The following is a 24,023-nucleotide window of genomic DNA, read 5'->3' as shown; positions in this document are numbered from 1 at the left end:
GCTCCTCTGCCCTGGGAGGGGGGGAAGGGATGTGTCAGGGTTCCCTCCCCACTCTGAACTGTGGGGTACAGATGGGGGGGCCTGCATTAAAGACCCCCTACGCTTATTTCTCCCAGCTTAGGTTAAAAACTCCCCAAGGCACAAAGCCTTCCCTGGTCCTTGGACAGTCCTGGTGCCACCACCAAGTGATTTAAACAAACATTCAGGGAGAGGCCACTGAATCCCTCCCCCCCCCAAATATCCCCCAAAGCCCCTTCACCCCCTTTCCTGGGGAGGCTGGAGAATAATATACCAACCACTAAGTAACCAAGGGGAGCACAGAGCAGACCCTGGCTTTTAGGACACTGAAAACCACTCAGGTTCTTAAAAGCAGAACTGTATTATAAAGAGAGAAGGAAAAGCAGCACCTCTGCGAAATCAGGCTGCAAGGTAATTTTACAGGGTGATAAGATTTAAAACACAGAAGGTTCCTCTCTAGGCCAAACGTTAAAGTTACAAAAACCAGGAATAAACCTTCCTCTCAACCAAGAGAGAATCTAAGGCATTTCCTTGCTCTTACCTGCGGTGTTTGGGATCTTATTTCAGGCAGGGTTTTAGGAGGGTTTTTTCCTGCCTGGTCCCTCTCTGGCTGGGAGAGAACAACAAAGAGGCACAAACAAACCTCCCCCCCCCCATTTGAAAGTACCTGCTCCCCTTATTGGTCCTTTCGGCCAGGTGCCAGGCAGGTTACCTGAGCCCCGTACAGGCAAAGGGGGGTTTCTGCTCCCCGGAGCTGCATGTCCGACAGCCGGGGAGGGCCTAGGTGGCGCCAGAGCAGCGGGGGCACATTGGGGCTTCTGCCCGGGGCAAACCCCACAACCCCCCCCCGGCGCAGGGGGAGATCAGGGCGGGGGGGAGCTGCTCTTGGGGGTGGTGTGAGGGTCCCTGCTGCTGCGGGGGGCTCAGATGACACCGAGGGGGAGATACGGGGTTTGCTCTTCGGAGCGGAGCAGCGGCACCTCCGGCTCGGTGCTTCCCCCCCCCCCAGAAGCAGGAGGCCCTGAGCCGTCCCTGGGAGCTGGGGTGATGACCAGGCCCAGCGACGTCCCCCCAGTGCAAGCTCAGCCCTGGCTGGGCACAGGGAGACGGGCAAACTAGTCCCGGCAAACTGCCTCCTGCTGGGCCCGCCGGGCCGGGGCAGCCCAGGCCTGGTGAACACAGCCTGGGGGGGGGGGGGGCAGTTAGGCCCAATGGGCAGACAGAGCAATGGGGGGGTGGGCCCCCCATCGCTGCCCGCTGGGTCCTCCAAAGGAGACTGGAGCCCCCCACCCCCCGCCCCCCCTCACGCTGAGCAGAGGGACCCAGTGGCCATGGCTGCCTCTGCCGGCCCCAGCGGTACCCAGCCCCCCAGGCTGACGGCCCCTCCCCACTGACCGCTCCTCGGGGCCAGCCGAGTCACCCCGGTGCCTTTTCCCTCCCGCCCCCAGCCAGGCCTGGCCTAACCCTGCCCGTGCTGGGGCTGGCGCCGCTGCCCGGCAGTGAGAGGGGGCCCGGTGCCAGGCAGGCGAACCCCAGACCCTGCTCAACACCCCGGAACATTGGAGAGCGACGGGCCCAGGAACACCCCGATTCCAGCGACGCTGAGACCCCCGGCTGCCCCGCCCCCGCCAGCCTGACCCGTGGGCTCCTGCCGGGGAGCGAGCCGGGCCCAGGGCAGACCCGTCCTACCCAGAAGGCCCAGGCGAGGGGCGGACTCGCACGGTGCCCTGGCCAGGGCGCGGGAGGAGCAATGCGGGGTGGGCGCGCTCAGGGGCCCGGCTGCCGGGCAATGAACTGCAGGTTGATGGGCTTGTTGGGCACCAGGACAATCCGGGAGACAGACTTCACCTCCGTGCCCTGGGGGTCCGGCCGCAGCTCGAACGTCCGGGCGATCTGCAAGGAGACGGAGACGGCTCGTCTCTCCAGTGCCCCGGAGCCCCAGCCCCCTCCTGCCCCCTGGGCGTACTCTCCCCTGGGGGTTGTGCACACGGCCCTGTCTGGGGGGGCTCGTGCCGTGGCTGGGGCAGGCGGCTCCTGCGGGGGGGACGGGACACTGAGCTCCCCCTCTTGGGGCGTGGAGTCACGTAGCCTCCCTGAGACCTGGGGGCGGCGCATCTCCCCGATGGGGGGCGGGGTGTCTGCAGCTCCGGCCCCCGGAGCTCCCTGTCCCGCGGGCCGTGGCCAATTCCCCCCATCCCACCGCTGGCCCCGCGGGGTCCCCACTCACCCTGGCCAGAGCCAGGTGCATCTCCAGCTCGGCGATGCGCCGGCCCAGGCAGCCGCGGACCCCGTAGCCGAAGGGGATGGAGCTGAAGGGGTGGTGGGCCGAGCCGTGGCCCCGGAGCCAGCGCTGGGGCAGGAAGCGCTCGGGCTCCGGGAAGCTGCTCTGGTCGTGCGCCATCGCGTAGTGAGCCAGGACGAAGAGAGTCTGACGGAGCCGGACACAAAGGAGGTGAGACCCGTGGCCCTGGCAACAAGCCGCTCCCCTTGGTGGCCACGGGCAAGTGAGGGACCAGAGCCCCGGGTGGAGGGGCTGGGGGCGCTGGCTAGATCTGGGCCTGGAGGGTGCTTAGTTACCAGCACCCCTTGTTCGGGATCTATAGGCCCTGGGCTCCCCACCACCAGCTCTGCCGGTGCCCCTCACTCCCAACCCGCAGCCCCTGCTAGCCCAGCCCTGGGCTCCCCCCCACCAGCTCTGCCGGTGCCCCTCAATCCCGACCCGCAGCCCCTGCTAGCCCAGCCCTGCCCCCCCACCAGCTCTGCCGGTGCCCCTCACTCCCAACCCGCAGCCCCTGCTAGCCCAGCCCGGCCCTGGGCTCCCCCCACCAGCTCTGCCGGTGCCCCTCACTCCTGACCCGCAGCCCCTGCTAGCCCAGCCCTGGGCTCCCCACCACCAGCTCTGCCGGTGCCCCTCACTCCTGACCCGCAGCCCCTGCTAGCCCAGCCCTGCCCCCCCACCAGCTCTGCCGGTGCCCCTCACTCCCAACCCGCAGCCCCTGCTAGCCCAGCCCGGCCCTGGGCTCCCCCCACCAGCTCTGCCGGTGCCCCTCACTCCTGACCCGCAGCCCCTGCTAGCCCAGCCCTGGGCTCCACCGCCCCCTACTTTAGACTGGTTCCCTTCCAAGCAGAGCTGGTTTGCTGTGCCCAAGGAGGAGCTGGTTTTGTGCTGCCTTCACATGGCACATCTAGTTCCTCCAGCTCCTCTGGGCCCCGCAGGCAGTGCAGCCGCAGGGCTGGGGAGCGACAGCCTGAGGCCCGGGGAGCAGAGCAGAGACCCCCACTCACATTCTTCGGGAAGTGATAGCCTCCAATGACCACGTCCTTCTCCACAACGACCCTGGCATTGGTGGGGACCACGGGGTACAGCCTGCGGGGCAGGGAGAAGAGACGGGGCTATGGTGTGGAATGGGGCACGTGGCACCCCCCTCCCCGTGCAGAGCCATTAGCCCCATTGCACAGATGGAAACTGAGGCACAGAGTCCAAGGGACACAGGGCATCTGTGAGAGCAGAGCACTGGCTGCTGAGTTGGAGCCGGTGCCCTGGCCGCTGGCCCATCCTTCTGTGCTGCCGAATGGACCGTTTGGTTCCAGTTCCGGGCTCTGAGTCACTCCGGCACAGGGCGTCTCCCTAAGTGCGGTTAGTGAGGTGCCCCCATGTCACCCTCCCTTCATGCACTGCCCCACCCCGCCCAGGGACGCCAGCGTGCGGGGGCTGGGGGTTCTGCCAAGGGGGGACCCTTTCGGGCCAGGCCCTGGGGAGAGCCAGGGACGTACCTGAGCGTTTCCTTGATAACGGCCCGAAGCAGCGGCATATTGGCCAGATCCTGGGCGCCGGGGATTCGCTCTCTGGGCACGACGCTGTTCACCTCCTGATACAAGGAGCTCTGGGTCTCTGGGGCCCTGGCCAGGTGGTAGAGGGCCCAGGACAAGGTGTTGGACGTCTGGGAGGGGCGAGAGCAGAGCCGGGGTGAGGTCGCAGGGAGGAGAAGCAGGAGCAGGCTGTGACGTACAGGGCGGCCCCTCACGGCTTCCCAGGAGTGCCCCATGCTGCCTGATCCAGCCCCCTGCCCTGCCCCTCTCAGAGCCCGGGGCAGCAGGACTCCCCCCAAGCAAAGCTTTTGGCAGCTCCAAGCTCAGCGTAACTCAGCTCTGCATGGCAGGGACTGCGAGCCCAGAACCCCCCCAGCTGGTTATGCGATGCTAGTGCCAACTCTGCCAGGCGCCGCCCAGACCCCTACGGAGACGGGGGCCCCGTCGCGCCGGGCGCCGCCCAGACCCCTACGGAGACGGGGGCCCCGTCGCGCCGGGCGCGGCCCAGACCCCTACGGAGACGGGGGCCCCGTCGCGCCGGGCGCGGCCCAGACCCCTACGGAGACGGGGGCCCCGTCGCGCCGGGCGCCGCCCAGACCCCTACGGAGACGGGGGCCCCGTCGCGCCGGGCGCCGCCCAGACCCCTACGGAGACGGGGGCCCCGTCGCGCCGGGCGCCGCCCAGACCCCTACGGAGACGGGGGCCCTGTCGTGCTGGGCACTGGCCAGAGACAGCTCCTGCCCTAAAGAGCTCACCATCTAAATAGACCAGAAAAAGGCAGAGAGGGGAAACTGAGGCCCAGAGGGGCTGTGACTCACCCAGCAAGGCCGTAGCAAGCTAGGAATGGAACCAAGGCCAGTCCGCTGCTCTATTCACTAGGCCCTGTGTCCACAGCTACCCATGCTCCCTTTGGACTCACCACATCTGCCCTTGGGGAGCCGCCCTGTCCCTCCCCTCAGAGCCCCCCATTCAAACAGCCCCCGGGCCTGACCCCGCTGGGCAGGGGGCTGGAAGGATGCAGGTGTCACGGCCGCGCCGCCCTACCGTGTCCACGCCAGCCAGCAGCAGCTCCGCCACGCTGCCGTACACCTCCTCCGGCGTCAGCCTGCCGCTGGCCAGCAGGTAACTCAGGTAGCCCGACACCTCCTCGCCTCGCTCCAGATGCCCCTCCAGCTCCTCCACCTTCCTGTCAATCAGCTTCTTGCCTGCAGAGCCGGAGAGTCGAGACGGGTCAGACCTGGCCCCGGCGGGGGCGGGGGGTGGCTGGACTGTCACACAGGGAGGGGGAATCACCATGGGTCCAGACCAGCTGGATCCTGTGCAGAGCCGGAGGTGGGGGAAGGGGCCCGGGGACCGTCCAGGGCTGCTCACAAAGTGACGGGGTCACAAGCCCAGGTGATGCCCAGCTACGAGCTCACTGCCAGGGCTCTCCCCGGACCCTCCCCGGTCTCTGGCTGGATCCCACAACTCGGGAGCACCCCCGGTGGGCCCACCGCCCCCCCAATGGCACAGGGCTCCCCAGAGAGCCCCTCCCACGTGTGCCAAGAGACACGGACTCTCGGGCAGAGCGTCTCCCTGCCAGGCGATCCACCGTCAAGGGTGGGTCAGGGGAGCTGCCAGCCCAGGCCAGGGCTGTCGCACCAGAGACCGGGGCGTGTGGGGATCACGGAGTCCCTCCCTCGAAGGGATGGCCCATGAATCCACTGCAGGGGCTGGCTGGGTGATTTCACTCTCCCCCCAGCTCCGTGCTGCCACCTCTGCCAGTGGGTACTTGAGGGGCTCCCTGACTGCGGTGGAGCCAGGCGGGGACGGCACCAAGCCCAGGGCAGGATTGCTGTAACTCGATGGAAAAGAGGAGACGAAGGGGGGATATGACAGAGGTACCATATATAAAATCATGAGTGATGGGGAGAAAGTGAATAAGGAAAAGTTATTTACTTGTTCCCATAATACAAGAACTAGGGGCCACCAAATGAAATGAATGGGCAGCAGGTTTTAAACAAATACAAGGAAGTTCTTCTTCACACAGCGCACAGTTAACCTGTGGAACTCCTTGCCTGAGGATGCTGTGAAGGCTGGACTATAACAGGGTTTAAAAGAGAACTGGATACATTCATGGAGGTTAAGTCCATTAATGGCTATTAGCCAGGATGGGTAAGAATGGTGTCCCTGGCCTCTGTGTGTCAGAGGATGGAGATGGATGGCAGGAGAGAGATCACTTGATCATTGCCTGTTAGGTTCACTCCCTCTGGGGCACCTGGCACTGGCCACTGTGGGCAGACAGGATACTGGGCTGGATGGACCCTTGGTTTGACCCAGTCTGGCCGCTCTTATGATGGGATCGACTGGACCCTTGTTGCCCCCAGGACTGACAGTGACAGGGGGCAGGGGACCTGGGCCGTGCACCCCGGAGCAGATCGGTCTCCCTGTGCGAATTGTTCTGCTGCACATCTGAGCTGCAGCCGGCATCCCTGCAGCCCTCGGTCCCAGGGAGAGGGGTGAGCAGAGACCCCGAAGCAGCAGTGACGACCCAGGCCTGCCATTTACACCCGGAACCGGTTCGGTTTCCATTTCTTATCTGCACTCAGTGTAGCCTTTGCTAATCAGCGTCCAGTTGTTCCACTATAAATATCCTTCCCTGCCCGTGCGGGTACCAGGACCCGATCCTGGCTGGTGCCCATCCAGCTGCGTGGACCTTGTCTCTGCACACAGCTTGCCCCAGTGCCAGGCTATCCCCGAGGGGCTCGGGGGGGGGGGTCTGTCACTAGCCTGCGCACGGAGGCCGGGGGCTGGGAGGTCTGGCAGCCAGGGCTCGGTTTCAGGGAGCCGAGTGGCAGGTGGTGGGGACATGGCTCCCCACCCTGGGTACCGTCCCAGCGACGCCAGGGTGGCGCCTGGCCCGGCTCCCGTGTCTGACCCCGGCTCCCCGCCCCGGGCACAGACCGAAGGCGAAGATGGTGTCCCAGCTCTCCAGGTAGCGGCTCCAGAAGGGCAGCAGCTCCCGGCTCCACTGCGGCATGACGGTGGCGAAGATGGAATTCTTCAGCATGAGGCCGATGGCGTCGATGAAGCGCCGCGTCTCCGCGGGGATCTCCCGCTCCAGGCACCCGATGCGGGTCTCGAAGAGGATGTAGGAGATGCCTGGCGGGACGGAGAGGAGAGCGGCTGCTATGGGCCCTGAACACGGACAGGGCGAGGGGCACCGGCCCGGGGCCCCCCCAGGATAGGGGGCTCCAGGGAAGCAGCACAAGGCTGCAGTAGGTCCGTCTGGATGCACTAGGGGGCAGCGTGCAATGGCCCCTGGGGACCCCTGAGCCCCCCCGGGGACCCCTGAGCCCCCCAAGCCGCTCCCTCCCCACCTACCTTCCAGGGCGAATCTGTACAGCAGGTTGGCCAGGTCCCCCACCAGGACCCCCGAGGGGCTCCCCGCCCTCTCCGCCTGCAGCCGGGCCATCAGGTCCGACACCACCTCGTTGATGGCCCCCGCGTACAGCCTGGCCTCCGACGGCTTCAGCATGCGCTGGTTGAGCACCTGGCGCAGGCGGTACCAGCGCTCCCCTTCCCTGGGGGAGAGGCAGGAGAGGGCTCAGCGCCCGCCCACGCCGAGGGGCAGCTGGGAGCGGGACGCCGAGCCACCCCCCGGGACACGCTGGGCTGGCGGGAAGAGCCGAGAGATGAAGGGAAGGCCGGGGGCGCCCCTGTAACCCTGGGGGTCGCTTTCCTTCCCAAGGCAGAGCCTCCCCCCAATTCCAGCTGCCCCAAGCAGCAGCCGAACGGTGACCCCGGGCCCACCTGGCCTCACCGGAGAGACCCTGCCACGTGCCCCCACGTGCCAGGAGAGGCGCTAAACCCCCTACTCCAGGCACGACCCAACCACAGACTCTCGGGCACGGAGGGAAACATCCCGTGGGCCGGTTATTCCAGAAGTGCCCCCCGGGGGGGGTGTGTGTCCTGGGCAAACCCCAGTGCCTCTGTCCCTCCACCTCCCTGCTGCCCGTAACACCGGTCTGACCCCATCTGGGGTCCTGACTCTCCCCAGCTACGGGCCCTGCGCCCAACAGCAGCTCAAGCCCACGGAGCCTCGGCCGCTAGCGGGACCCGGCCGGCATCACCGGAAATGATCTGTGATGAGAATTTCAACAGAAACTCCCACGTTTCCCCAGCACCAAAACCTTTCGGCCCAAGCCTCGACCTCGCCTCAATTTCCGGCTCGCCGACCAACCATTTAGAAGCAAAAGGCTTTTCGGAAACCTGCCTTTCCGTGGGACGGGAAAGCGTCCTGCCCCTCTGCAAGGCCGGGTTGTGGGAGAACGGGCCACGTGCCCCCCCCCCCAATTAACACGCTGGCTCCAAGCTTTTCATTCCAAAAAGGAAACTGAGGAAAATCTGGGCCGACACAGTAAAACGTTCCCGTCGTGTGGGTTTGGATTCTCTAATCACAATCATCACCTGCCTTTTGATGGAGAGGCCTTGTAGCCAGCCCAGCGGGAGTTCCCCACGAGGGAAATGACACACATGGGGAAAAGCAGGGCAGCCATGACCCGTCCCTCGCACACCGGGCCGTGATTCTCTGTACGGCTTTGGCAGGCCGTGGTGAGCGTCGCCACGGAGCAAAGGCAGGCGTCCAAACGCAGAGCTGCCTGAGCGCCAGCACCGCCAGTCGGTCACCCGATTAATGGCACCGCTCCCGCTAGCCCACAAGGGAATCGCTCGGTGTCCTGGAGCTGCGTTTCTCAGCCTCTCTGATACCAGGCTTGCTGCCCTCCTCAACTGCGCCAGGGAGATCTCAGGGCCTGGCGCCGGCCTAGAGGGTCCGAAGGGACCATTAGCTCAATTAGTCTCACCCCCTGCCTACTGCAGGCCATTCTATCGTACGCGGCTGCTCAGGATCTGGGAGCCCCCCCGATGTTTGCACCGCAGCAGCGCTCAGGGACGCCGCCAGCGATCACTGGACTCACTCGGTGAATGGGCCATAGGGCAGCTGCCTGGTATCCCGATGCTCCTTCCACAGGGCCATGTCGCTCCTCATGGGGTATTTCCCCTCCTGCCTCAGCAGCTGCTCCAGGATCTCCGGGCTCCCGATGTTCACGTTCTTGTACTTCCCAAAGGTGGATTTCCACATGGGGCCGTAATTCTTCCGGAACATCACCTGCAATTCACGACAGCGGGTTGGCCCCGACCGGCCCGCCAGCCCCCCCAGAGCACGTAGCCTGCACTGCGGGGCTGCCCCAGGGCGGGCGTGACCAGACACCACGGTGACGGTCGGGGAGCAGAGGCTTTACCTCCCCATGCTCCAGCACGCCAGCCAGAAACCTCCCTGCAGCCCAGGGTAAAATTCAATGGCTACTCCCCTTCCTGAGAGGCTGCATTTTGTTCTGGGAGTGGAGCGGCCAGAACCTCCGATCCCAGAGAGTCCTACCCCGAGTCTGCCCTAGACGGAGGTGACAGGAGGCGGCGGCGGGCACCAGTCACGGGCAGCACGCCCAGGTGCTCCACCCAGGAGATTTAGAGGCGCTCTAGGACAAGGGACGAAGCTGTTAGCAAACCCCCCAGCCTCTCGCTAACAACGGCCCTGGTCCCGGAGCCCTGGAAAGCAGCGAACGCCGTCGCTACCGTGTAAAAAGGCTCTCGGGGCGACTGGGGGATTCCAGTTTATATCCGGCGCGTTGGCTGAAAGGAGAATTAAAAACAACACAACAAATCACCGGAAGATTACAGTTCTGGCCGTGAGGAACAAGGAACGGATAAAGGAAACCAGGTGACACAATGTATCCAGGTCCCAAAGGGCCTTTGACAAGGTCCCATACCAGTAGCCACAAAAGAAGCGCAAACGTCCTGGAGCGAGAGGCAAAGTATTGTCGTGGCACAAAACCAGGCCAGGAGGCAGAGCGAAGAACAGCAGGAAATGGGCCATTCCCGTCCCGGCGCCAGGTTCCCAGTGGGACCCACCAGGCTCTGTCCTAGGCCCCGGGCTACTCTATTTATTAACAATCTGCCCTGGGGGGTGGAGAGGGAGGGAGCACAATTTGCAGATGACATTTAGGTATTTAGGCGAGTCAGGAGCAGAGAGAGCAGGTTAAGTTGGGTGGACGGGAAAGACGCCGGCAGATGAAATGAATGCAAAGCCCTGCACCTGCAGGGGAAACGTACCCGCCTCACACGCCGCACGGGGCCCAAAGGAACTGTATCGACTCACGAAAGGGACCCGGGCAGCACTGCAGACCGTGCCCTGGAGACCTCTGCTCACTGCACAGCTATGGTCAAAAAAGCAACCAAGCCATTCAGCTGCATAAGGAATGGGAGGGGAATAATTACGGAGAATTCTCCTGCCCCATTGTCTAAGCCAGCAGGGCAGCCGCACCCGGACACCGCGTGCATCGCATCACAGAGAAAACCACCCCAGAGAACAGAGAGAAAGAGCCAACGCCATTAGTGGAAGAAGAGATTTCCACACAGAGAGGGACTCGACCGGTCAGGAGAGGTCACCCGGAGGGGGAGTTAGCAGAGACGGGACAGAGGCGTATGAAATAAGGAAGGGCAGAGAGGCGGCAGGTCAGGTGCTGCTGCGGACACTCCCTCCGAACGGAAGAAGGAGGAACATTCGCCACCTCAGAGCAGTCAGGAAAGCTCTCGCCACGCCAGGCGGATCAGGGCTGCGCGCTCACGGCCGCTAGCCACCACGGAGGAGGAGAGCGTCGCAGGACTTTTGAACCGATCCGGGCAATAAGCACGTTCCCAATGACGCCTGGCGGGATTCGACAGATCCTCCGGCATCGAGCCCCGAGCCAACCTCTGACTGAGGCCGGTGTTTCCAGACTTGTCACTAGGGGGTTCTGGCACCTCGCTCTGAACACTGTCGGAGATGGGGCCCGTAACTAGGTGGATCTGGGCTCTGAGCCAATGTGGCAGTGCCCATGTTCACACTACAGGTCACTGTGGTTGGACTGAAGCAGGGAACGATGGGTTCAGTGGGAGTCAGGTTCCTAAAGACCTTTGAGGATCTGGGCCACAGTCCCTGACGATCTCTCTATCTAGGGCCCCGATCCTCTGCATGTGGCCCCCTGAGCCCACTACAGGATCAAGGCTCCGCTGAGTAAAAGCATGAAAATGCCCTTTATCTTTGCTCTGCTCTCGGCTGGTTAGTCTGCAGGAGAATGAAGTGACTGGCAGGCTGTGACTGAGACCCTGCTGGCACAGGTAAGGGCACGTCCATTCCCTCGGCAGTTATGGCACCAGCGTCTGTCATCGCTGCTTCCTCAGAACAGAGCAAAGTTGCAACATATTCCAAAAACCAGCCTCTCTCTTCAGGGCTCGTGTGCAGAACGTTCCCCCCTCTCTGGCTACACTAGCCCTGGTTCCTTTTTCTAGGGAGAAGCCAGCACGGGCACCTTGCAAATGCACAGAACAATAATCCTGCAGCTACGTCACAGGAGCAAAAGGAAGACGGTCATCGGCCTAGACGCAGGCATAGGCGTTTGCCATTCACCGTCAGTTACCGTCAGATGGGCTTTCGCTTGCTGGCTTCAGTAACTACGTTCCCCTGTCCCAGGACTGGCAGCAAACACGCCGAGGCCCCTGGGGCACATCTGCATTTCCAGCGGGGAGCCATCCTTACTCACAAGCGGGCTCTTGGGTGAGGACTCCCTGGCTAAGCAAAGACTCGCAGGACCGGACGCTTACTGAGTAGAGTCTGTTTAACCTGCAGAATCACCCTCTGCGCTAAGCCTCGGTCAAAGGAATTTCACCATTAAGCTCCAACTTGAAAAGCAACCTAGCAACGTCAGTGAATTCAGCGGAAAGGCTGGGAACCTGCTGGGAAGAGGAATTATTTCACTGTGACAAAGAACGGGTAGAATCTCTGCTTGGCTGAAGGCCGCACCGGAGGCGGACGGCATAAAGCCTGACCCTGCTCGTTACGGTTTGCGTGGTCCCATTGTGTTGCGTGTTCTCAACAAAGCCAGAAATGTCCAGGCCTCGTGCCAGATTCTTATAACTTAGTAACTAATTGCTCTCTAGTTACACCTCCATCTGCATCTCACGTAGAAATGCACCCAGCCTCTTACGGGTTCCTGGCTTTGCCAGGGGATGTTGCGAAGGCCAAAACTATAACTGGGTTACCCTCTCCCCCCCCCCCCCCCCAAGAGCTAGATAAGTTCATGGAGGAAAGGTTCACCAGTGGCTATGGCGGCCGGGGAGGCAACCCCATGCTCTGGGCGCCCTTAAACCTCTGACTGGCAGATGCTTGGACTGGACGACAGGGGAAGGATCACCCTGTTCTGATCATTCCCTCTGAAGCATCTGGTAGCAACCACTGTCAGAAGACAGGATAGTGGGCTAGGCAGACCATTGGTCTGACCCTCTATGGCCGTTCTTACCATCTTTTTAAAAAAATACAACCAAGGAAATTCCCAGGCAAAAAACTTTGTTAAGCTGCAGTTAAAGTTTTGACCACATCCACCACTAATGAGTTTTGAAAGTGTTTGAAAAGAACATTCCCTTTTCAAGCTCTCTCTCTCTCACTCACTCACTCAGACCCCCTCCCTTTTGGAAAGCCTGGAAAGAGACCATCAAATCCTGCATCTTGGCAGGGAGTTAGACTAGGGCAGGGTTCTCAACCGGGCGTACACAGAGGTCTTCCAGGAAGTACATCAACTCCTCTAGAGATCTGCTTGGTTTTACGCGAGGCTACATAAAAAACACTAGTGAAGTCAGTACAAACTAACATTTCGTACAATGGCCTGTTTCTACTGCTCTGTATACTAGACACTGAAACGTAATGACAGTATATACATTCCAACGGATTTATAATTCTATGGTAAAAATGAGCAAGGCGGCCATTTCTCAGGAACAGTGTGTGCTGGGATAGAAAATCCGACATAAAAACACCAAAGGAAGCAGGTAGTTTTTAAGTGAGGCGAAACTTGGGGATGCACAAGACAAATCAGCCCCCTGAAAGGGGGACAGTCGTGTGGAAAACTGCTGGCGTAGCTGACCCTTGCCGTCCCCTCTAACCCTGTGGGTCTAGGATGCTACGAAATGCAAAGTGAGAATTTCACTTTAAAATAGCAGCACCCATGGGGACACCTGGAAATGCAAAGTGAAGGTGGTCCCACCGCCTGGTCTCTGCCCACAGAGCGGCCAGCTGCAATCCAGGAGACAATCAGCTCCTCACCCCAGTCCGGTTTTCAAGGGCATTGCCAGCTGCTAGCTTTCAATGTTACCTGGATCTGCCAAACGAGTCTGACTGCTTCCTTTGTTAGATTTATGAGGAGGCCTTTTTGATTCAAACAAACATCTGGATTCCCTGGCATCTCCCTACTGGCCCCGACATCACATGCCCCCGGGGAAGCTCAGGCTTGTCATAGACTGTGTTTGTGGGCGGGTGTCCCTGGAGCTGCTCTCCTCCACATGCTCATAGGTTGCAATTACCCAGGCAGAGATGCGGGGCCGCCTGTCAGTGCTTTGGCATTCAGCAGAGCACGGGAGTTCATAACAGCATGGGCTCGGCCATTCCATTTTGAAGGGAAGTCAGTCAATAGCCAGACATACTGCTCCACACTGCAGATAGGGAAACTGAGGCACAGAGCACGGCCATGACTGGGTAAAGAGACATAAGACATTCCTCCTTCATCCCCTTCCCCCCAGTTCCTCTCTGTGAGAAACAGCCCCCTGCCCGGGTGTGCATTTAAGTGAGGGGGACTTTAGCAGCTGCTAAATATTCCAGGGTGCCCTGAGAAGGAGAGGTGACTCTTTCTCTCCAGCTGGTTATTTGATGACTGGACACAGAGCAGAACCTGAACCCAATTCCTCTTTGAACTGAGACCAGGAGATCCTGGACACACTTCACAGATCCCAAGGGCAGAAGGGATCGTTGTGGTCAGCTAGCCCGACCTGCGGTGTAATCCGAGCCCCAGAACGTCCCGGAATTAATTCCTGGTTGAATTACAGCAGATGTCTTAGAAACATCCAGTCCTGATTTTAAAATTGCCTGTGATGGAGACCCCACCACATCCCCTGGGTACGTTACTGTCACTGTCAAAAAGTTACTCGTTATTTTCAGTCTGAATTTGTCTAGCTTCATCACTAGGTCTCGTTTGGCTGCTAGACTGAGGCCAGGGGCACCATTCCAGGTGGAGGGGAGGGGGCGACTTCAATCCTGATTCCAGGGGCTACTTGGGCATCTGAAAAGTCCAGGGTTTTTTTTTAAGATAACTTAGAAATGAGCTGACAGGAGCCCTGTATCTAATTCCTATGCAAAGACTCACTCAGCTCTAACACTAACACCTTCTGACACCTTGTGTCAAGTCACTTAAGGGACACTGGTTAGCTTTAAAACGTTAATGTATCTTCCTGTCCTTGAGTACAACAATTGAAATACTTGTAGAAAAATCTAGCTGACTTTCTATCACTTTTTTGCAGTTCACCAAGCTTGGAATCGATCATTTAACTTTTGGAAACATCCTCCTAGGGGAAGGCCCCGTGAGTTTATACTGCGCCTGCCTGGGGTGCTCGGGGTGTTACCCCACTACAAATTATAGACTAGATAGAAACTGACACTTTCCAGTCACTCTCTCAGAACTGCCAACCCCAAATGTTCAAAAATCATGAACCAGGCACACCAAAAATCATGAGATTGGCTTTAAAATCATGAGCTTACGCAAAATAATAGATTTGGGTTTCTTTTTCTTTGCCTTCTGCTTTTGGAGCCTTGAGGGTGCATATTTTGAAGCTTTCTCCACAGCCACGAGGGCTGGACACTTCATTTTTCTCTACGAATGAAGGCTGAGCTGGGACTTTAAGGAAAACAACAATTATCATGAGCCTCCTGACAAAATCATGAGTGTTGGCAACCCTGCTTTCACTTCTGTTTAAAGGCTAGTTGCTTTCCCGAAGGCTTCTTAAACACAACACTACGGCAACTGAGCTGCAGTTCTCACAGGAGAACATTTAAAAGCGAACACCAAGAAACTTCCACATTTTAAAATTGAGACTTCTGAGGTATCAGGGCCACTGCAGGCAGGAAAGGAAAAGAAACAGGCACAGGAGCTCGGGGCAGCTCTTCCTCTTGAAAGAAAGTGGGCCGGTCAAATCTAGTCCTTAATCCGGCAAAACTTCTACGGCCACCAGCGCCTCCATCATGCTCCAGTGTCTGGATAGGAGTCGACAGTGTGCCCTTGTTGTCAAGATGGCTAACGGCATTGTGGGCTGTATAAGTAGGGGCATTGCCAGCAGATCCAGGGACGTGATCATTCCCCTCTATTCGGCACTGGTGAGGCCTCATCTGGAGTACTGTGTCCAGTTTTGGTCAATAACTCTACACTTCATCCTTAAATATCTGAGCCGTCTTCTCCAGGGCTCCACATCGGCTCTGGAACTACATTTTCTGGCCTATCCTGAACAGTGCTGAGCACACAGATGGTGCCCAGCGAATAACACAAATCCTGCCAATAATCGTCGGCTTTATTGACTTTGGATGCAGTTTCTGTTCTTTGTTCTGGAATTGGTCTGATGCAGCTGAAACCCTATGAATTTGAGGCATAAACACACCTGATACTCGTACGACACTTTCTCATTCCTTCCTTTTCTCCAGCTCAGAACAAAAACATGACAAAACAAAATGGGTTTCATTTTGCACAGCAGGCATTGCTGTACAGCCCAGCCTGGGGCAGAACCGGCCCCCCCCTTTGAGCTCCTCTCACCTGACTCTCATTCTCTCTCTTTCTTCAGCCTTCCTGACCTCTGTGCTGCTTTTCATGCTGTCAACCAGGGCGCGTCCTTGTCAACCACCTGGACCTGTTTGCTGGAGACTCAGAGAACTGGCTGCCTTGGTTCTGCTCCCATCTATCAGAGGCCTCTTTTTGCAGCATGCAGCAGAGAGAGAGGCTGGTGCAGTGGACTGGGAGCTGCCCTGAGAGACGTGGGTTCTACTCCCCGCATGGACTGTCTGACCTCAGGCCAGAGCCTTAGGGACAGAGTTTCAAAGGTTTGTAGGCACCCAAAGATGCAGTTGGGCATCTAGTGGGGGTTACAAAGCACCGAACCGTCCCACTAGGTGCCTAAATATCTCTGAGAATCTGGCCTTTAGTCTGTGTGTGCCTCAGTGCCCCATCTGTACAATGGGCACACCAGCCCTGTTCTGCCTCACCGAGGGGCTGGGAGGAGAACTCGGTTAGATCTTGTGAGATGCTCAGCTACCGTGGTCATGGGGCCACATAAGTACCACAGGGAGAGTGGGAACCTCTGCGAGCCTTTCCCTGGGCTTCACCTACACCCCCCTTTCCTGAATGTAACCTTGGCTCCAAGGGCTCGGCTGTATTTCTTCTGCGTCTCCTGTCTGCTCTCCTCAACATCCCCCACCCCCAGCAGAGGGATTCCTATTCTACAGGCTCATCTCCTGGCTTCCCCACCATGAATTTAATCACCAGCTTTTTCTATCTAATCACCCTGCCTCAGTTTATAAACAAAATGTGACTCCCTGCCCTGGGGGCACCTCTCCTGCAGTCAGAGCCCTGCCTGGGAGCTGCCACCTGTACAAAACTCAGCTGGGAGTTGGGGGGTTCGAGCGCCGCAGGCCCCAGCGCTGGGAGCCGCGCCCCTCGTGGCGGTGGGGGGGGGGTTCGAGCGCCGGGTGCCCCAGCGCTGGGAGCCGCGCCCCTCGTGGCGGTGGGGGGGGGGGGGGGTGCCCCAGCGCTGGGAGCCGCGCCCCTCGTGGCGGTGGGGGGGGGTTCGAGCGCCGGGTGCCCCAGCGCTGGGAGCCGCGCCCCTCGTGGCGGTGGGGGGGGTTCGAGCGCCGGGTGCCCCAGCGCTGGGAGCCGCGCCCCTCGTGGCGGTGGGTGGGGGGGGTTCGAGCGCCGGGTGCCCCAGCGCTGGGAGCCGCGCCCCTCGTGGCGGTGGGGGGGGGTTCGAGCGCCGGGTGCCCCAGCGCTGGGAGCCGCGCCCCTCGTGGCGGTGGGGGGGGTTCGAGCGCCGGGTGCCCCAGCGCTGGGAGCCGCGCCCCTCGTGGCGGTGAGGGGGGGGGGTTCGAGCGCCGGGTGCCCCAGCGCTGGGAGCTGCGCCCCTCGTGGCGGTGGGGGGGGGGTTCGAGCGCCGGGTGCCCCAGCGCTGGGAGCCGCGCCCCTCGTGGCGGTGGGGGGGAGGGGGTTTCGACCAGCGCTGGGAGCCGCGCCCCTCGTGGCGCTCGTGCGCTGTGACCACACAAGGCACCTAACGCGCTGTAGCGTTGCCAATCTAGACGAGCCCTAACACTTCTCCTGGCTCTTCTCTGCCCCTCTCCAATTTATCACCAGCCTTCCTGAACGGTGGGCACCAGAACCGGGCCCAGGATTCCAGCAGCGTCGCCCCAGTGCCAAGCCCAGAGATAAAATAACCTCCCTGCTCCTCCTCCTCGGGTTCCCCCATTTATGCAGCCCTGGCTCACATCAGCCCTTGTGGCCGCAGTGTCCCCCTGGGGGCTCATGTTCCCCACAACCTCCAATCCAAATCCCGGGATAGACTCCCCCAGTCTGTCTGGCCTGGCCTGGCCTGTGGGTCCCCAGATGTGTGACCTTCCCCTTGGCTGTATTGTGTGTGTGCTTGTGCCCAGCGGACCAAGTCCAACCTCCCAGAGCCTGCCTCTGACTCCCATAGCACGTGCCCTGCCAGCCCCCGCTGCTCCGGCCAAGCCCTCATTCTTACCCACCCCCATCACTGCAATACCTGGGCCTCTTCTAACCCTGCATCCTGAGACATGACTGGCACCCGTGCATCGTCCGTGCACGCAGGGACTGGTTTGTTTTGGTGTCTAAACGCTCGGGCAAAGGAGGCTGGGTGGAGAAGGCACCAGGCACGTGGAGCGGGGCTGGAGAGGTTTGGGAGGGTCCTTAGTGCCCGGGGGAGTTAATCCGACTGTCTGGATCCAGCCCGAGGACCCCGTGTCTCCTGCCCAGACAAGCCTCACCCTGAAGGCAGAACGTGGTGCGGCTCTGTCCCCCATGCTCCCCGTCCATCGCTAGAACCCCAATGCCAAGTGCCCAGCCCCACAGGGCATAATGCTCAGCCCTCTAACAGTGTGCACCCTGCTGCCCCACTCCTAGTGCCCAGCGCCCCCCTGTGGGTGCCCACCCCCTGCACCCAGCCCCCCCAGCTGGTGCTCAGTGCACAGCCCCCCGACTGCCCGGTGCCCAATTCTCAGCCGGTGCCCAGCCAGTGCCCCGTGCCCAGCCCCCACAGGCAGTGCCCAATGCCCAGACCCTCCAGTGCCCAGCCAGTGCCCCGTGCCCAGCCCCCACAGGCAGCCCAATGCCCAGACCCTCCAGTGCCCAGCCAGTGCCCCGTGCCCAGCCCCCACAGGCAGTGCCCAATGCCCAGACCCTCCAGTGCCCAGCCAGTGCCCCGTGCCCAGCCCCCACAGGCAGTGCCCAATGCCCAGACCCTCCAGTGCCCAGCCCCCGCCTGCCCAGTGCCTGCCCCCCCAAGCGGTGCCCACTGCCCCGCTCCCCGCCTGCCCGCTGCCCTGCTCCCTGCTCCCCGCTGCCCAGACCCTCCAGTGCCCAGCCAGTGCCCAACCCCCGCCTGCCCGGCTCCCGCCTCCCCCCGGCCCGCACCTGCAGCTGGTGCGTGTGCAGCAGGTAGCCGCGCACGAAGACCCAGTAGAGGGAGCGGATCAGCCCCGGTCCCGGCAGCTCCTCGGGGCCCTTCAGCCGCCGCTCGCCCGGCACCGCAGCGGCTGCTCCGGCCGCGCTGGCTCGACCCCTCCGGCCCGGCTCCGGGCGCAGCGCCCCGGCCAGCGGCTGCAGCCAGCGGCGCCGAGCGAGACCCGCAGCGCGGCGCCCTCCGCCTGGCCCCACCATGGCTCCACTGTCCGCGCCACGGCGGCCCGGGGCGGAGCTGGCACCCGGGGCGGGACCCAGGCGCGAGTCCCACCCCGGGGGGCGGGGGCGAATCTGGAGCGGGCCGCGGGGGCGGGGGCAGGAGGGGATCTGGAGCAGGCGGGGGGCAGGGGCAGGAGGGGAGCGGGCAGTGGGGGGTAGGGGCAGGAGGGGATCTGGAGCAGGCGGGGGGCAGGAGGGGATCTGGAGCGGGGGGGGGGCAGGAGGGGATCTGGAGCAGGCGGGGGGTGGCAGGAGGGAATCTGGAGCGGGCTGGGCAGGAGGGAATCTGGAGCAGGGGGGCAGGAGGGAATCTGGAGCAGGCAGCGGGGGGGCAGGAGGGGATCTGGAGCAGGCGGGGGGGCAGGGGCAGGAGGGGAGCGGGCAGTGGGGGGTAGGGGCAGGAGGGGATCTGGAGCGAGTGGGCAACAGGAGGTGGATTGGATGACTGGACTATAAGGTGGATAGAAAGCTGGCTAGATCATCGGGCTCAATGGCTAGTGATCAATGGCTTCATGTCTAGTTGGCAGCCGGTATCAAGCGAAGTGCCCCAAGGGTCGGTCCTGGGGCCGGTTTTCAATATCTTCATTCATGATCTGGACAATGGGAGGGACTGCACCCTCAGCACGTTCGCAGATGACACTAAGCTGGGGGGAGAGGTAGATTCGCTGGAGGGTAGGGATTGGGTCCAGAGTGACCTAGACAAATTAGAGGATTGAGCCAAAAGAAATCTGACAGGGGGACAGGAGGGTCTCTGGAGCGGGCCGCAGGGTGGGGGTTGATAGGGGCAGGTGGAGGGGTGGGGGAGGCAGGGGTGGGGCAGGAGGGGATCTGGAGGGGGCAGGAGGAGGGGGTTGGGAGAAGTTGGGAGAAGGTGGAGGGAGCAGGAGGGTGCTGGTGGGGTTTGGAGGGGGGCATCCAGCCTTCCTGGGCAGAGGGTGCTGGCCATGGGGGGTCTCAGGCTGCCAAGACGAGACCCCCCTGCTTGGAATGTGCCCCTGGTCGCTGGTACCCAGGCACCTCCTCTCTCCCTGAGCCTGCCCTGCTGCCCAGGGTACCCATCACCCGCTGACTAACCCAGCAAAGAATCCTGTGGCACCTTATAGACTAAAAGACGTTTTGCAGCATGAGCTTTCGTGGGTGAATACCCACTTCGTCGGATGCAAGAGTGGAAATTTCCAGGGGCAGGTAAATATAAGCAAGCAAGAAGCAAGCTAGAGATAACGAGGTTAGATCAATCAGGGAGGATGAGGCCCTGTTCTACAGTTGTGGTGTGAAAACCAAGAGAGGAGAAACTGGTTCTGTGGTTGGCAAGCCATTCACAGTCTTTGTTTAATCCTAAACTGATGGTGTCAAATTTGTATTTGTGCAAGTTTCTTCATGAGGTTGATGGATGTCTACAGCCAAGCACTGAGGTACAACCGCATCTGCTCTAACCCCACAGACAGAGACCAACACCTACAAAATCTCCACCAAGCGTTCTCAAAACTACAGTACCCGCACGAGGAAATAAGGAAACAGATAAACAGAGCCAGACATGTACCCAGAAGCCTCCTACTGCAAGACAAACCCAAGAAAGAAACCAACAGGACTCCACTGGCCATCACATACAATCCCCAGCTAAAGCCCCTCCAACGCATCATCAGGGATCTACTACCCACCCTGGACAATGATCCCACACTTTCACAGGCCTTGGGTGGCAGGCCAGTCCTCGCCCACAGACAACCTGCCAACCTGAAGCATATTCTCACCAGCAACTGCACACCGCACCATAGTAACTCTAGCTCAGGAACCAACCAATGCAACAAACCTTGATGCCAACTCTGCCCACATATCTACACCAGCGACACCATCACAGGACCTAACCAGATCAGCCACACCATCACCGGTTCATTCACCTGCACATCCACCAATGTAATATATGCCATCATATGCCAGCAATGCCCCTCTGCTATGTACATCGGCCAAACTGGACAGTCTCTAAGGAAAAGGATAAATGGACACAAATCAGACATTAGGAATGGCAATATACAAAAACCTGTAGGAGAACACTTCAACCTCCCTGGCCACACAATAGTAGATCTTATGGTGGCCATCCTCCAGCAAAAAAACTTTAGGACCAGACTTCTAAGAGAAACTGCTGAGCTTCAGTTCATTTGCAAATTTGACACCATCGGTTTCGGATTAAACACAGACTGTGAATGGCTTGCCAACTACAGAACCAGTTTCTCCTCCCTTGGTTTTCACACCTCAACTGCTAGAACAGGGCCTCATCCTCCCTGATTGATCTAACCTCGTTATCTCTAGCCTGCTTCTTGCTTGCTTATATTTACCTGCCCCTGGAAATTTCCACTCTTGCATCCGACGAAGTGGGTATTCACCCACGAAAGCTCATGCTGCAAACCGTCTGTTAGTCTATAAGGTGCCACAGGATTCTTTGCTGCTTCTACAGAACCAGACTAACACGGCTACCCCTCTGATACTTCACTAACCCAGGGGCCAGCTGTGATGGTGCCCCCCATTAGAGCCTCTGCCCCCTGCCCTGTGATGCGGGGGGGGGGGCTCTTGCCAGCACATGGCTGGGACAAACGTAGCCCTACAGATCTGGGGTCTCGCTCGGAGTGGGGGGTTTACCGGGTGCCTGGCAGCGGGTGCTGGGCTCAGGGCCTGGCAGCCAGGGCAATGGCTTATTCTAGCTCAGTGGAGGCCTTGGGGTCCCGAAGGGTCTGTCACCGTCCTGCTGCGTGACCCCGGGGATCGAATTCCCAGGCGGTGGCTGGCAGAGCGCAGTGGGGTGTCTGGGCTGCCCGCGCTGTAGGAACGCCTGCTGCGTCAGCGATATCGCCGGGTGTTAGTCCTGCTTCCAGGAGGCCTGTTATTGACAAGGTGTCAGGCAAAGGGAACCTGTTCTCCTGTTGTCAGGGAGTCCCCGGGCGATGCCCTGGAACTGCTCCCCACAAAGCCAGGCAGGACTCTGGGGAGCCTCCTCTCCCTTGGAGCAGCCTGTCTGCAGGGCAAGAAGCTCCCACGGCTTCACCTCCTGGGTCTCTCCTTGGAGCATTCAGCATCCTCTGCCCCTCCGTGCGCTTCCCCCAGCGAGTCCGCCCAGGCGGGGTCCTGGGGGGCCACAGGGTCCTGCCCCCCCACTGCGCAGTCAGACGTGACTCTCAGCCAGCCAGTAACACAGAGGTTTATTAGACGACAGGAACATGGTCTAAAACAGAGCTTGTAGGTACAGAGAACAGGACCCCTCGGCCGGGTCCATTCAGGGGGCAGCGAGCCAGACCCCCACGTCTGCCCTCACTCCCCGTCCCCAGCCAGCTCCAGACTGAACCCCCTCCAGCCCCTCCTCTCTGGCCTTTGTCCCTTTCCCAGGCCAGGAGGTCACCTGATCTCTTTGTTCATCTTTAGCTATTCTCTTGCAGGGGGGAAGGGCCCCGGCCATTAGTTGCCAGGAGACAGAGTGTCAGCCATTTATGCAGGCTGGAGACTTAAGAACTGCATAGGGGAAACTGAGGCACCCACACATTATTCAGAGGAAACATTAAGAACAGTCCCACTTCGTCACACATGGCTGCCGCCGTCCCCGGCTTGCGTAAGGCTACTGGGGCCGTGGAGTGCGCTGACCATACTTCTGATGAACGGGGTGGTTGAAGAGGCGACTGCTGACAAAGCCTCTCTCGGGCAGGGGAAGACGCTTCCCCCGACTCTCGTTAAGCCCCGAGCAGCGCTCGCCTCCCGGGGGAGTCCAACGGGGGTGACTGGGAAAGGACGCAGGATCCTCGAGGAACCTTCTCCACGGAGGAGGAAGAGGTGAGGAGCCGGGACCAGGGGAGGACGGAGCTGGCTAGCGCCGCCCTGGAGATATTTCTCTTGGCAATAACTGAGGGTGGGAGCACACCCTGACCCTGCTTGTTCCCTGGATGCTGCAGGCCCTGAGCCGTGGCTGGGTGGGAGAGAGGAGCAGGGAGCCCTGCTGGAGTGTTCACAGCACGTGGGACTTCGCAGGCCCCTCCACTCAGCCTGGGTCCCCTCTGGTACGGCTGCTGCCCAAGGGCCCGGCTAGCGTCTTGCTGCAAGACTGTGCAGAATCCATAGCAAGACTCTGCTGCTCCTACTCAACAGCCCAGCCTCCCTCCATCCCTCCTGGGCAGAGGGCAGTGCCCAGGTGTCACAGCCTGCGTCTCTCTGGGCAGTTTTCCCAGTGCACCCAGCCCCGCTCCCTGCACTAATCAGACAGCTGCACGCTGAAGTGTGGGTCAGCCAGCTCCCTGCAAGGGCTGATCATTAACTCCTCTTATCGGGCAGCTCAGTTCAAGGGCTTGCGGGCAGACCTTTGTCCCCGCCTCTGGCACTGTGCCCCTGGAACCGGAGTGACCCATGGGGACCCATCGAGCTGCGCATGCAGGAGCCTGATGCTGGGCATTACCTGGGTTTTTGCAGGCAGCCGGGGGCCAACTGGCTAAACAGACGGGCTGCCCCGATTTCTTCCTGGGCTCGCTGATTTCACACAGCCCGCCTGGGCCTCAAAGGGGAGGGGATCCGCTTTCCTGACACTGGCTGCGGACCGAGAAATCAGCCTCCACAGTCAGCTCCAAGGAGGGGGAAGGCGGGAACGCGCAGGGCCAGGATCTGCAGCAAACTCACCACGGGCCCTTGTGGTATTGCTCACCCTTTGCAGGGGCGGCGCTAGGCATTTTGCCACCCCGAGCACGGCAGGCAGGCAGGCTGCCTGAGGAGGGTCCGCCGGTCCCACGGCTTCCAGCAGAGCGCCCCCGGTGGCTTGTCGCCCCAAGCCCGCGCTTGGGGTGCTGATGCCTGGAGCCGCCCCTGACCCTTTGCCACCTGAGAGGCGCTTGGATACCCCAGCAATGGGTGAATCTATAAAACCCGACTTCGATAGAGCTGGTGGGCCCCCCGCTGGCACGGTGCATAGCCCGGACTGCAGGTTACTCTCCTCTTGGACAGAGCCGAGCTTTCCAGCCACGCAGAGCCCTTCCTCAGGCTGCGCAAGGCTCTCCCAGTGTCTCAGATAAATGCCAGGGGAACAGAGCGTTTAGCGCACGTCGTCAGCACGTCTTGCAAGGGCCCATTCCGGGCGAAGGGGCCCGTTAACAGCCCTGCAGTCACAGGACCAGAAGGGGGGTTAGTGGGTGACAGATCGTTGTAATGAGCCATCAATCCAGTGTCTCTGTTGAGTCCGATAGCGCAGGGACAAGTCACCCCGGCAGCCTGGACTGGCCCCCGGTGGAATTAGCCAGGGCACAAGGGGAGGCTCGTGTGACGTGTCCTAACTTCATGAGCTTCGGAATAAGCCTCCCCCCCTCGACAGGCTCCCCAATGTAGGTC

General features: G+C 60.7%; 1 protein-coding gene across 2 annotated transcripts; it reads right to left on the bottom strand.

The window, feature by feature from the left end:
- Positions 1–360: 360 nt before the first annotated feature.
- On the bottom strand, positions 361–23,240 carry LOC123378565 (sterol 26-hydroxylase, mitochondrial). 2 transcript variants are annotated; one of them, XM_045032553.1, is made up of 9 exons: positions 23,104–23,240; positions 8,787–8,977; positions 7,192–7,391; positions 6,772–6,969; positions 4,873–5,033; positions 3,793–3,959; positions 3,304–3,385; positions 2,246–2,446; positions 361–1,911 (listed from the first exon to the last, which is right to left on the bottom strand). In XM_045032553.1, the coding sequence occupies exons 2-9, from the start codon at positions 8,972–8,974 to the stop codon at positions 1,786–1,788; spliced, it is 1,323 nt and encodes a 440-aa protein (XP_044888488.1). In that variant the 5' UTR covers positions 8,975–8,977; positions 23,104–23,240; the 3' UTR covers positions 361–1,785. The 2 variants fall into 2 exon arrangements, with proteins under 2 accessions (XP_044888488.1, XP_044888487.1); XM_045032552.1 differs by lacking the exon at positions 23,104–23,240 and adding an exon at positions 18,411–18,673.
- Between the last annotated feature and the right edge of the window lie 783 nt (positions 23,241–24,023).

The sequence above is a fragment of the Mauremys mutica genome, chromosome 10, assembly GCF_020497125.1.
Source record: "Mauremys mutica isolate MM-2020 ecotype Southern chromosome 10, ASM2049712v1, whole genome shotgun sequence".
Lineage (NCBI taxonomy): Eukaryota > Metazoa > Chordata > Testudines > Geoemydidae > Mauremys > Mauremys mutica.
Note: the sequence above shows the minus strand (reverse complement) of the source record. Positions and strands in the feature narration are given on the sequence as shown.

Coding starts and splice junctions, on each gene's coding strand:
- LOC123378565 (XM_045032552.1), bottom strand. CDS start 18,656: ATGGTGGGGCCAGGCGGAGGGCGCCGCGCTGCGGGTCTCGCTCGGCGC. Junction 7,392..8,786: donor CCCTATGGCCCATTCACCGA/GTGAGTCCAGTG, acceptor CCTCTCCCCCAG/GGAAGGGGAGCGCTGGTACC. Junction 3,960..4,872: donor TGCTGGCTGGCGTGGACACG/GTAGGGCGGCGC, acceptor CGCCCCTCCCAG/ACGTCCAACACCTTGTCCTG.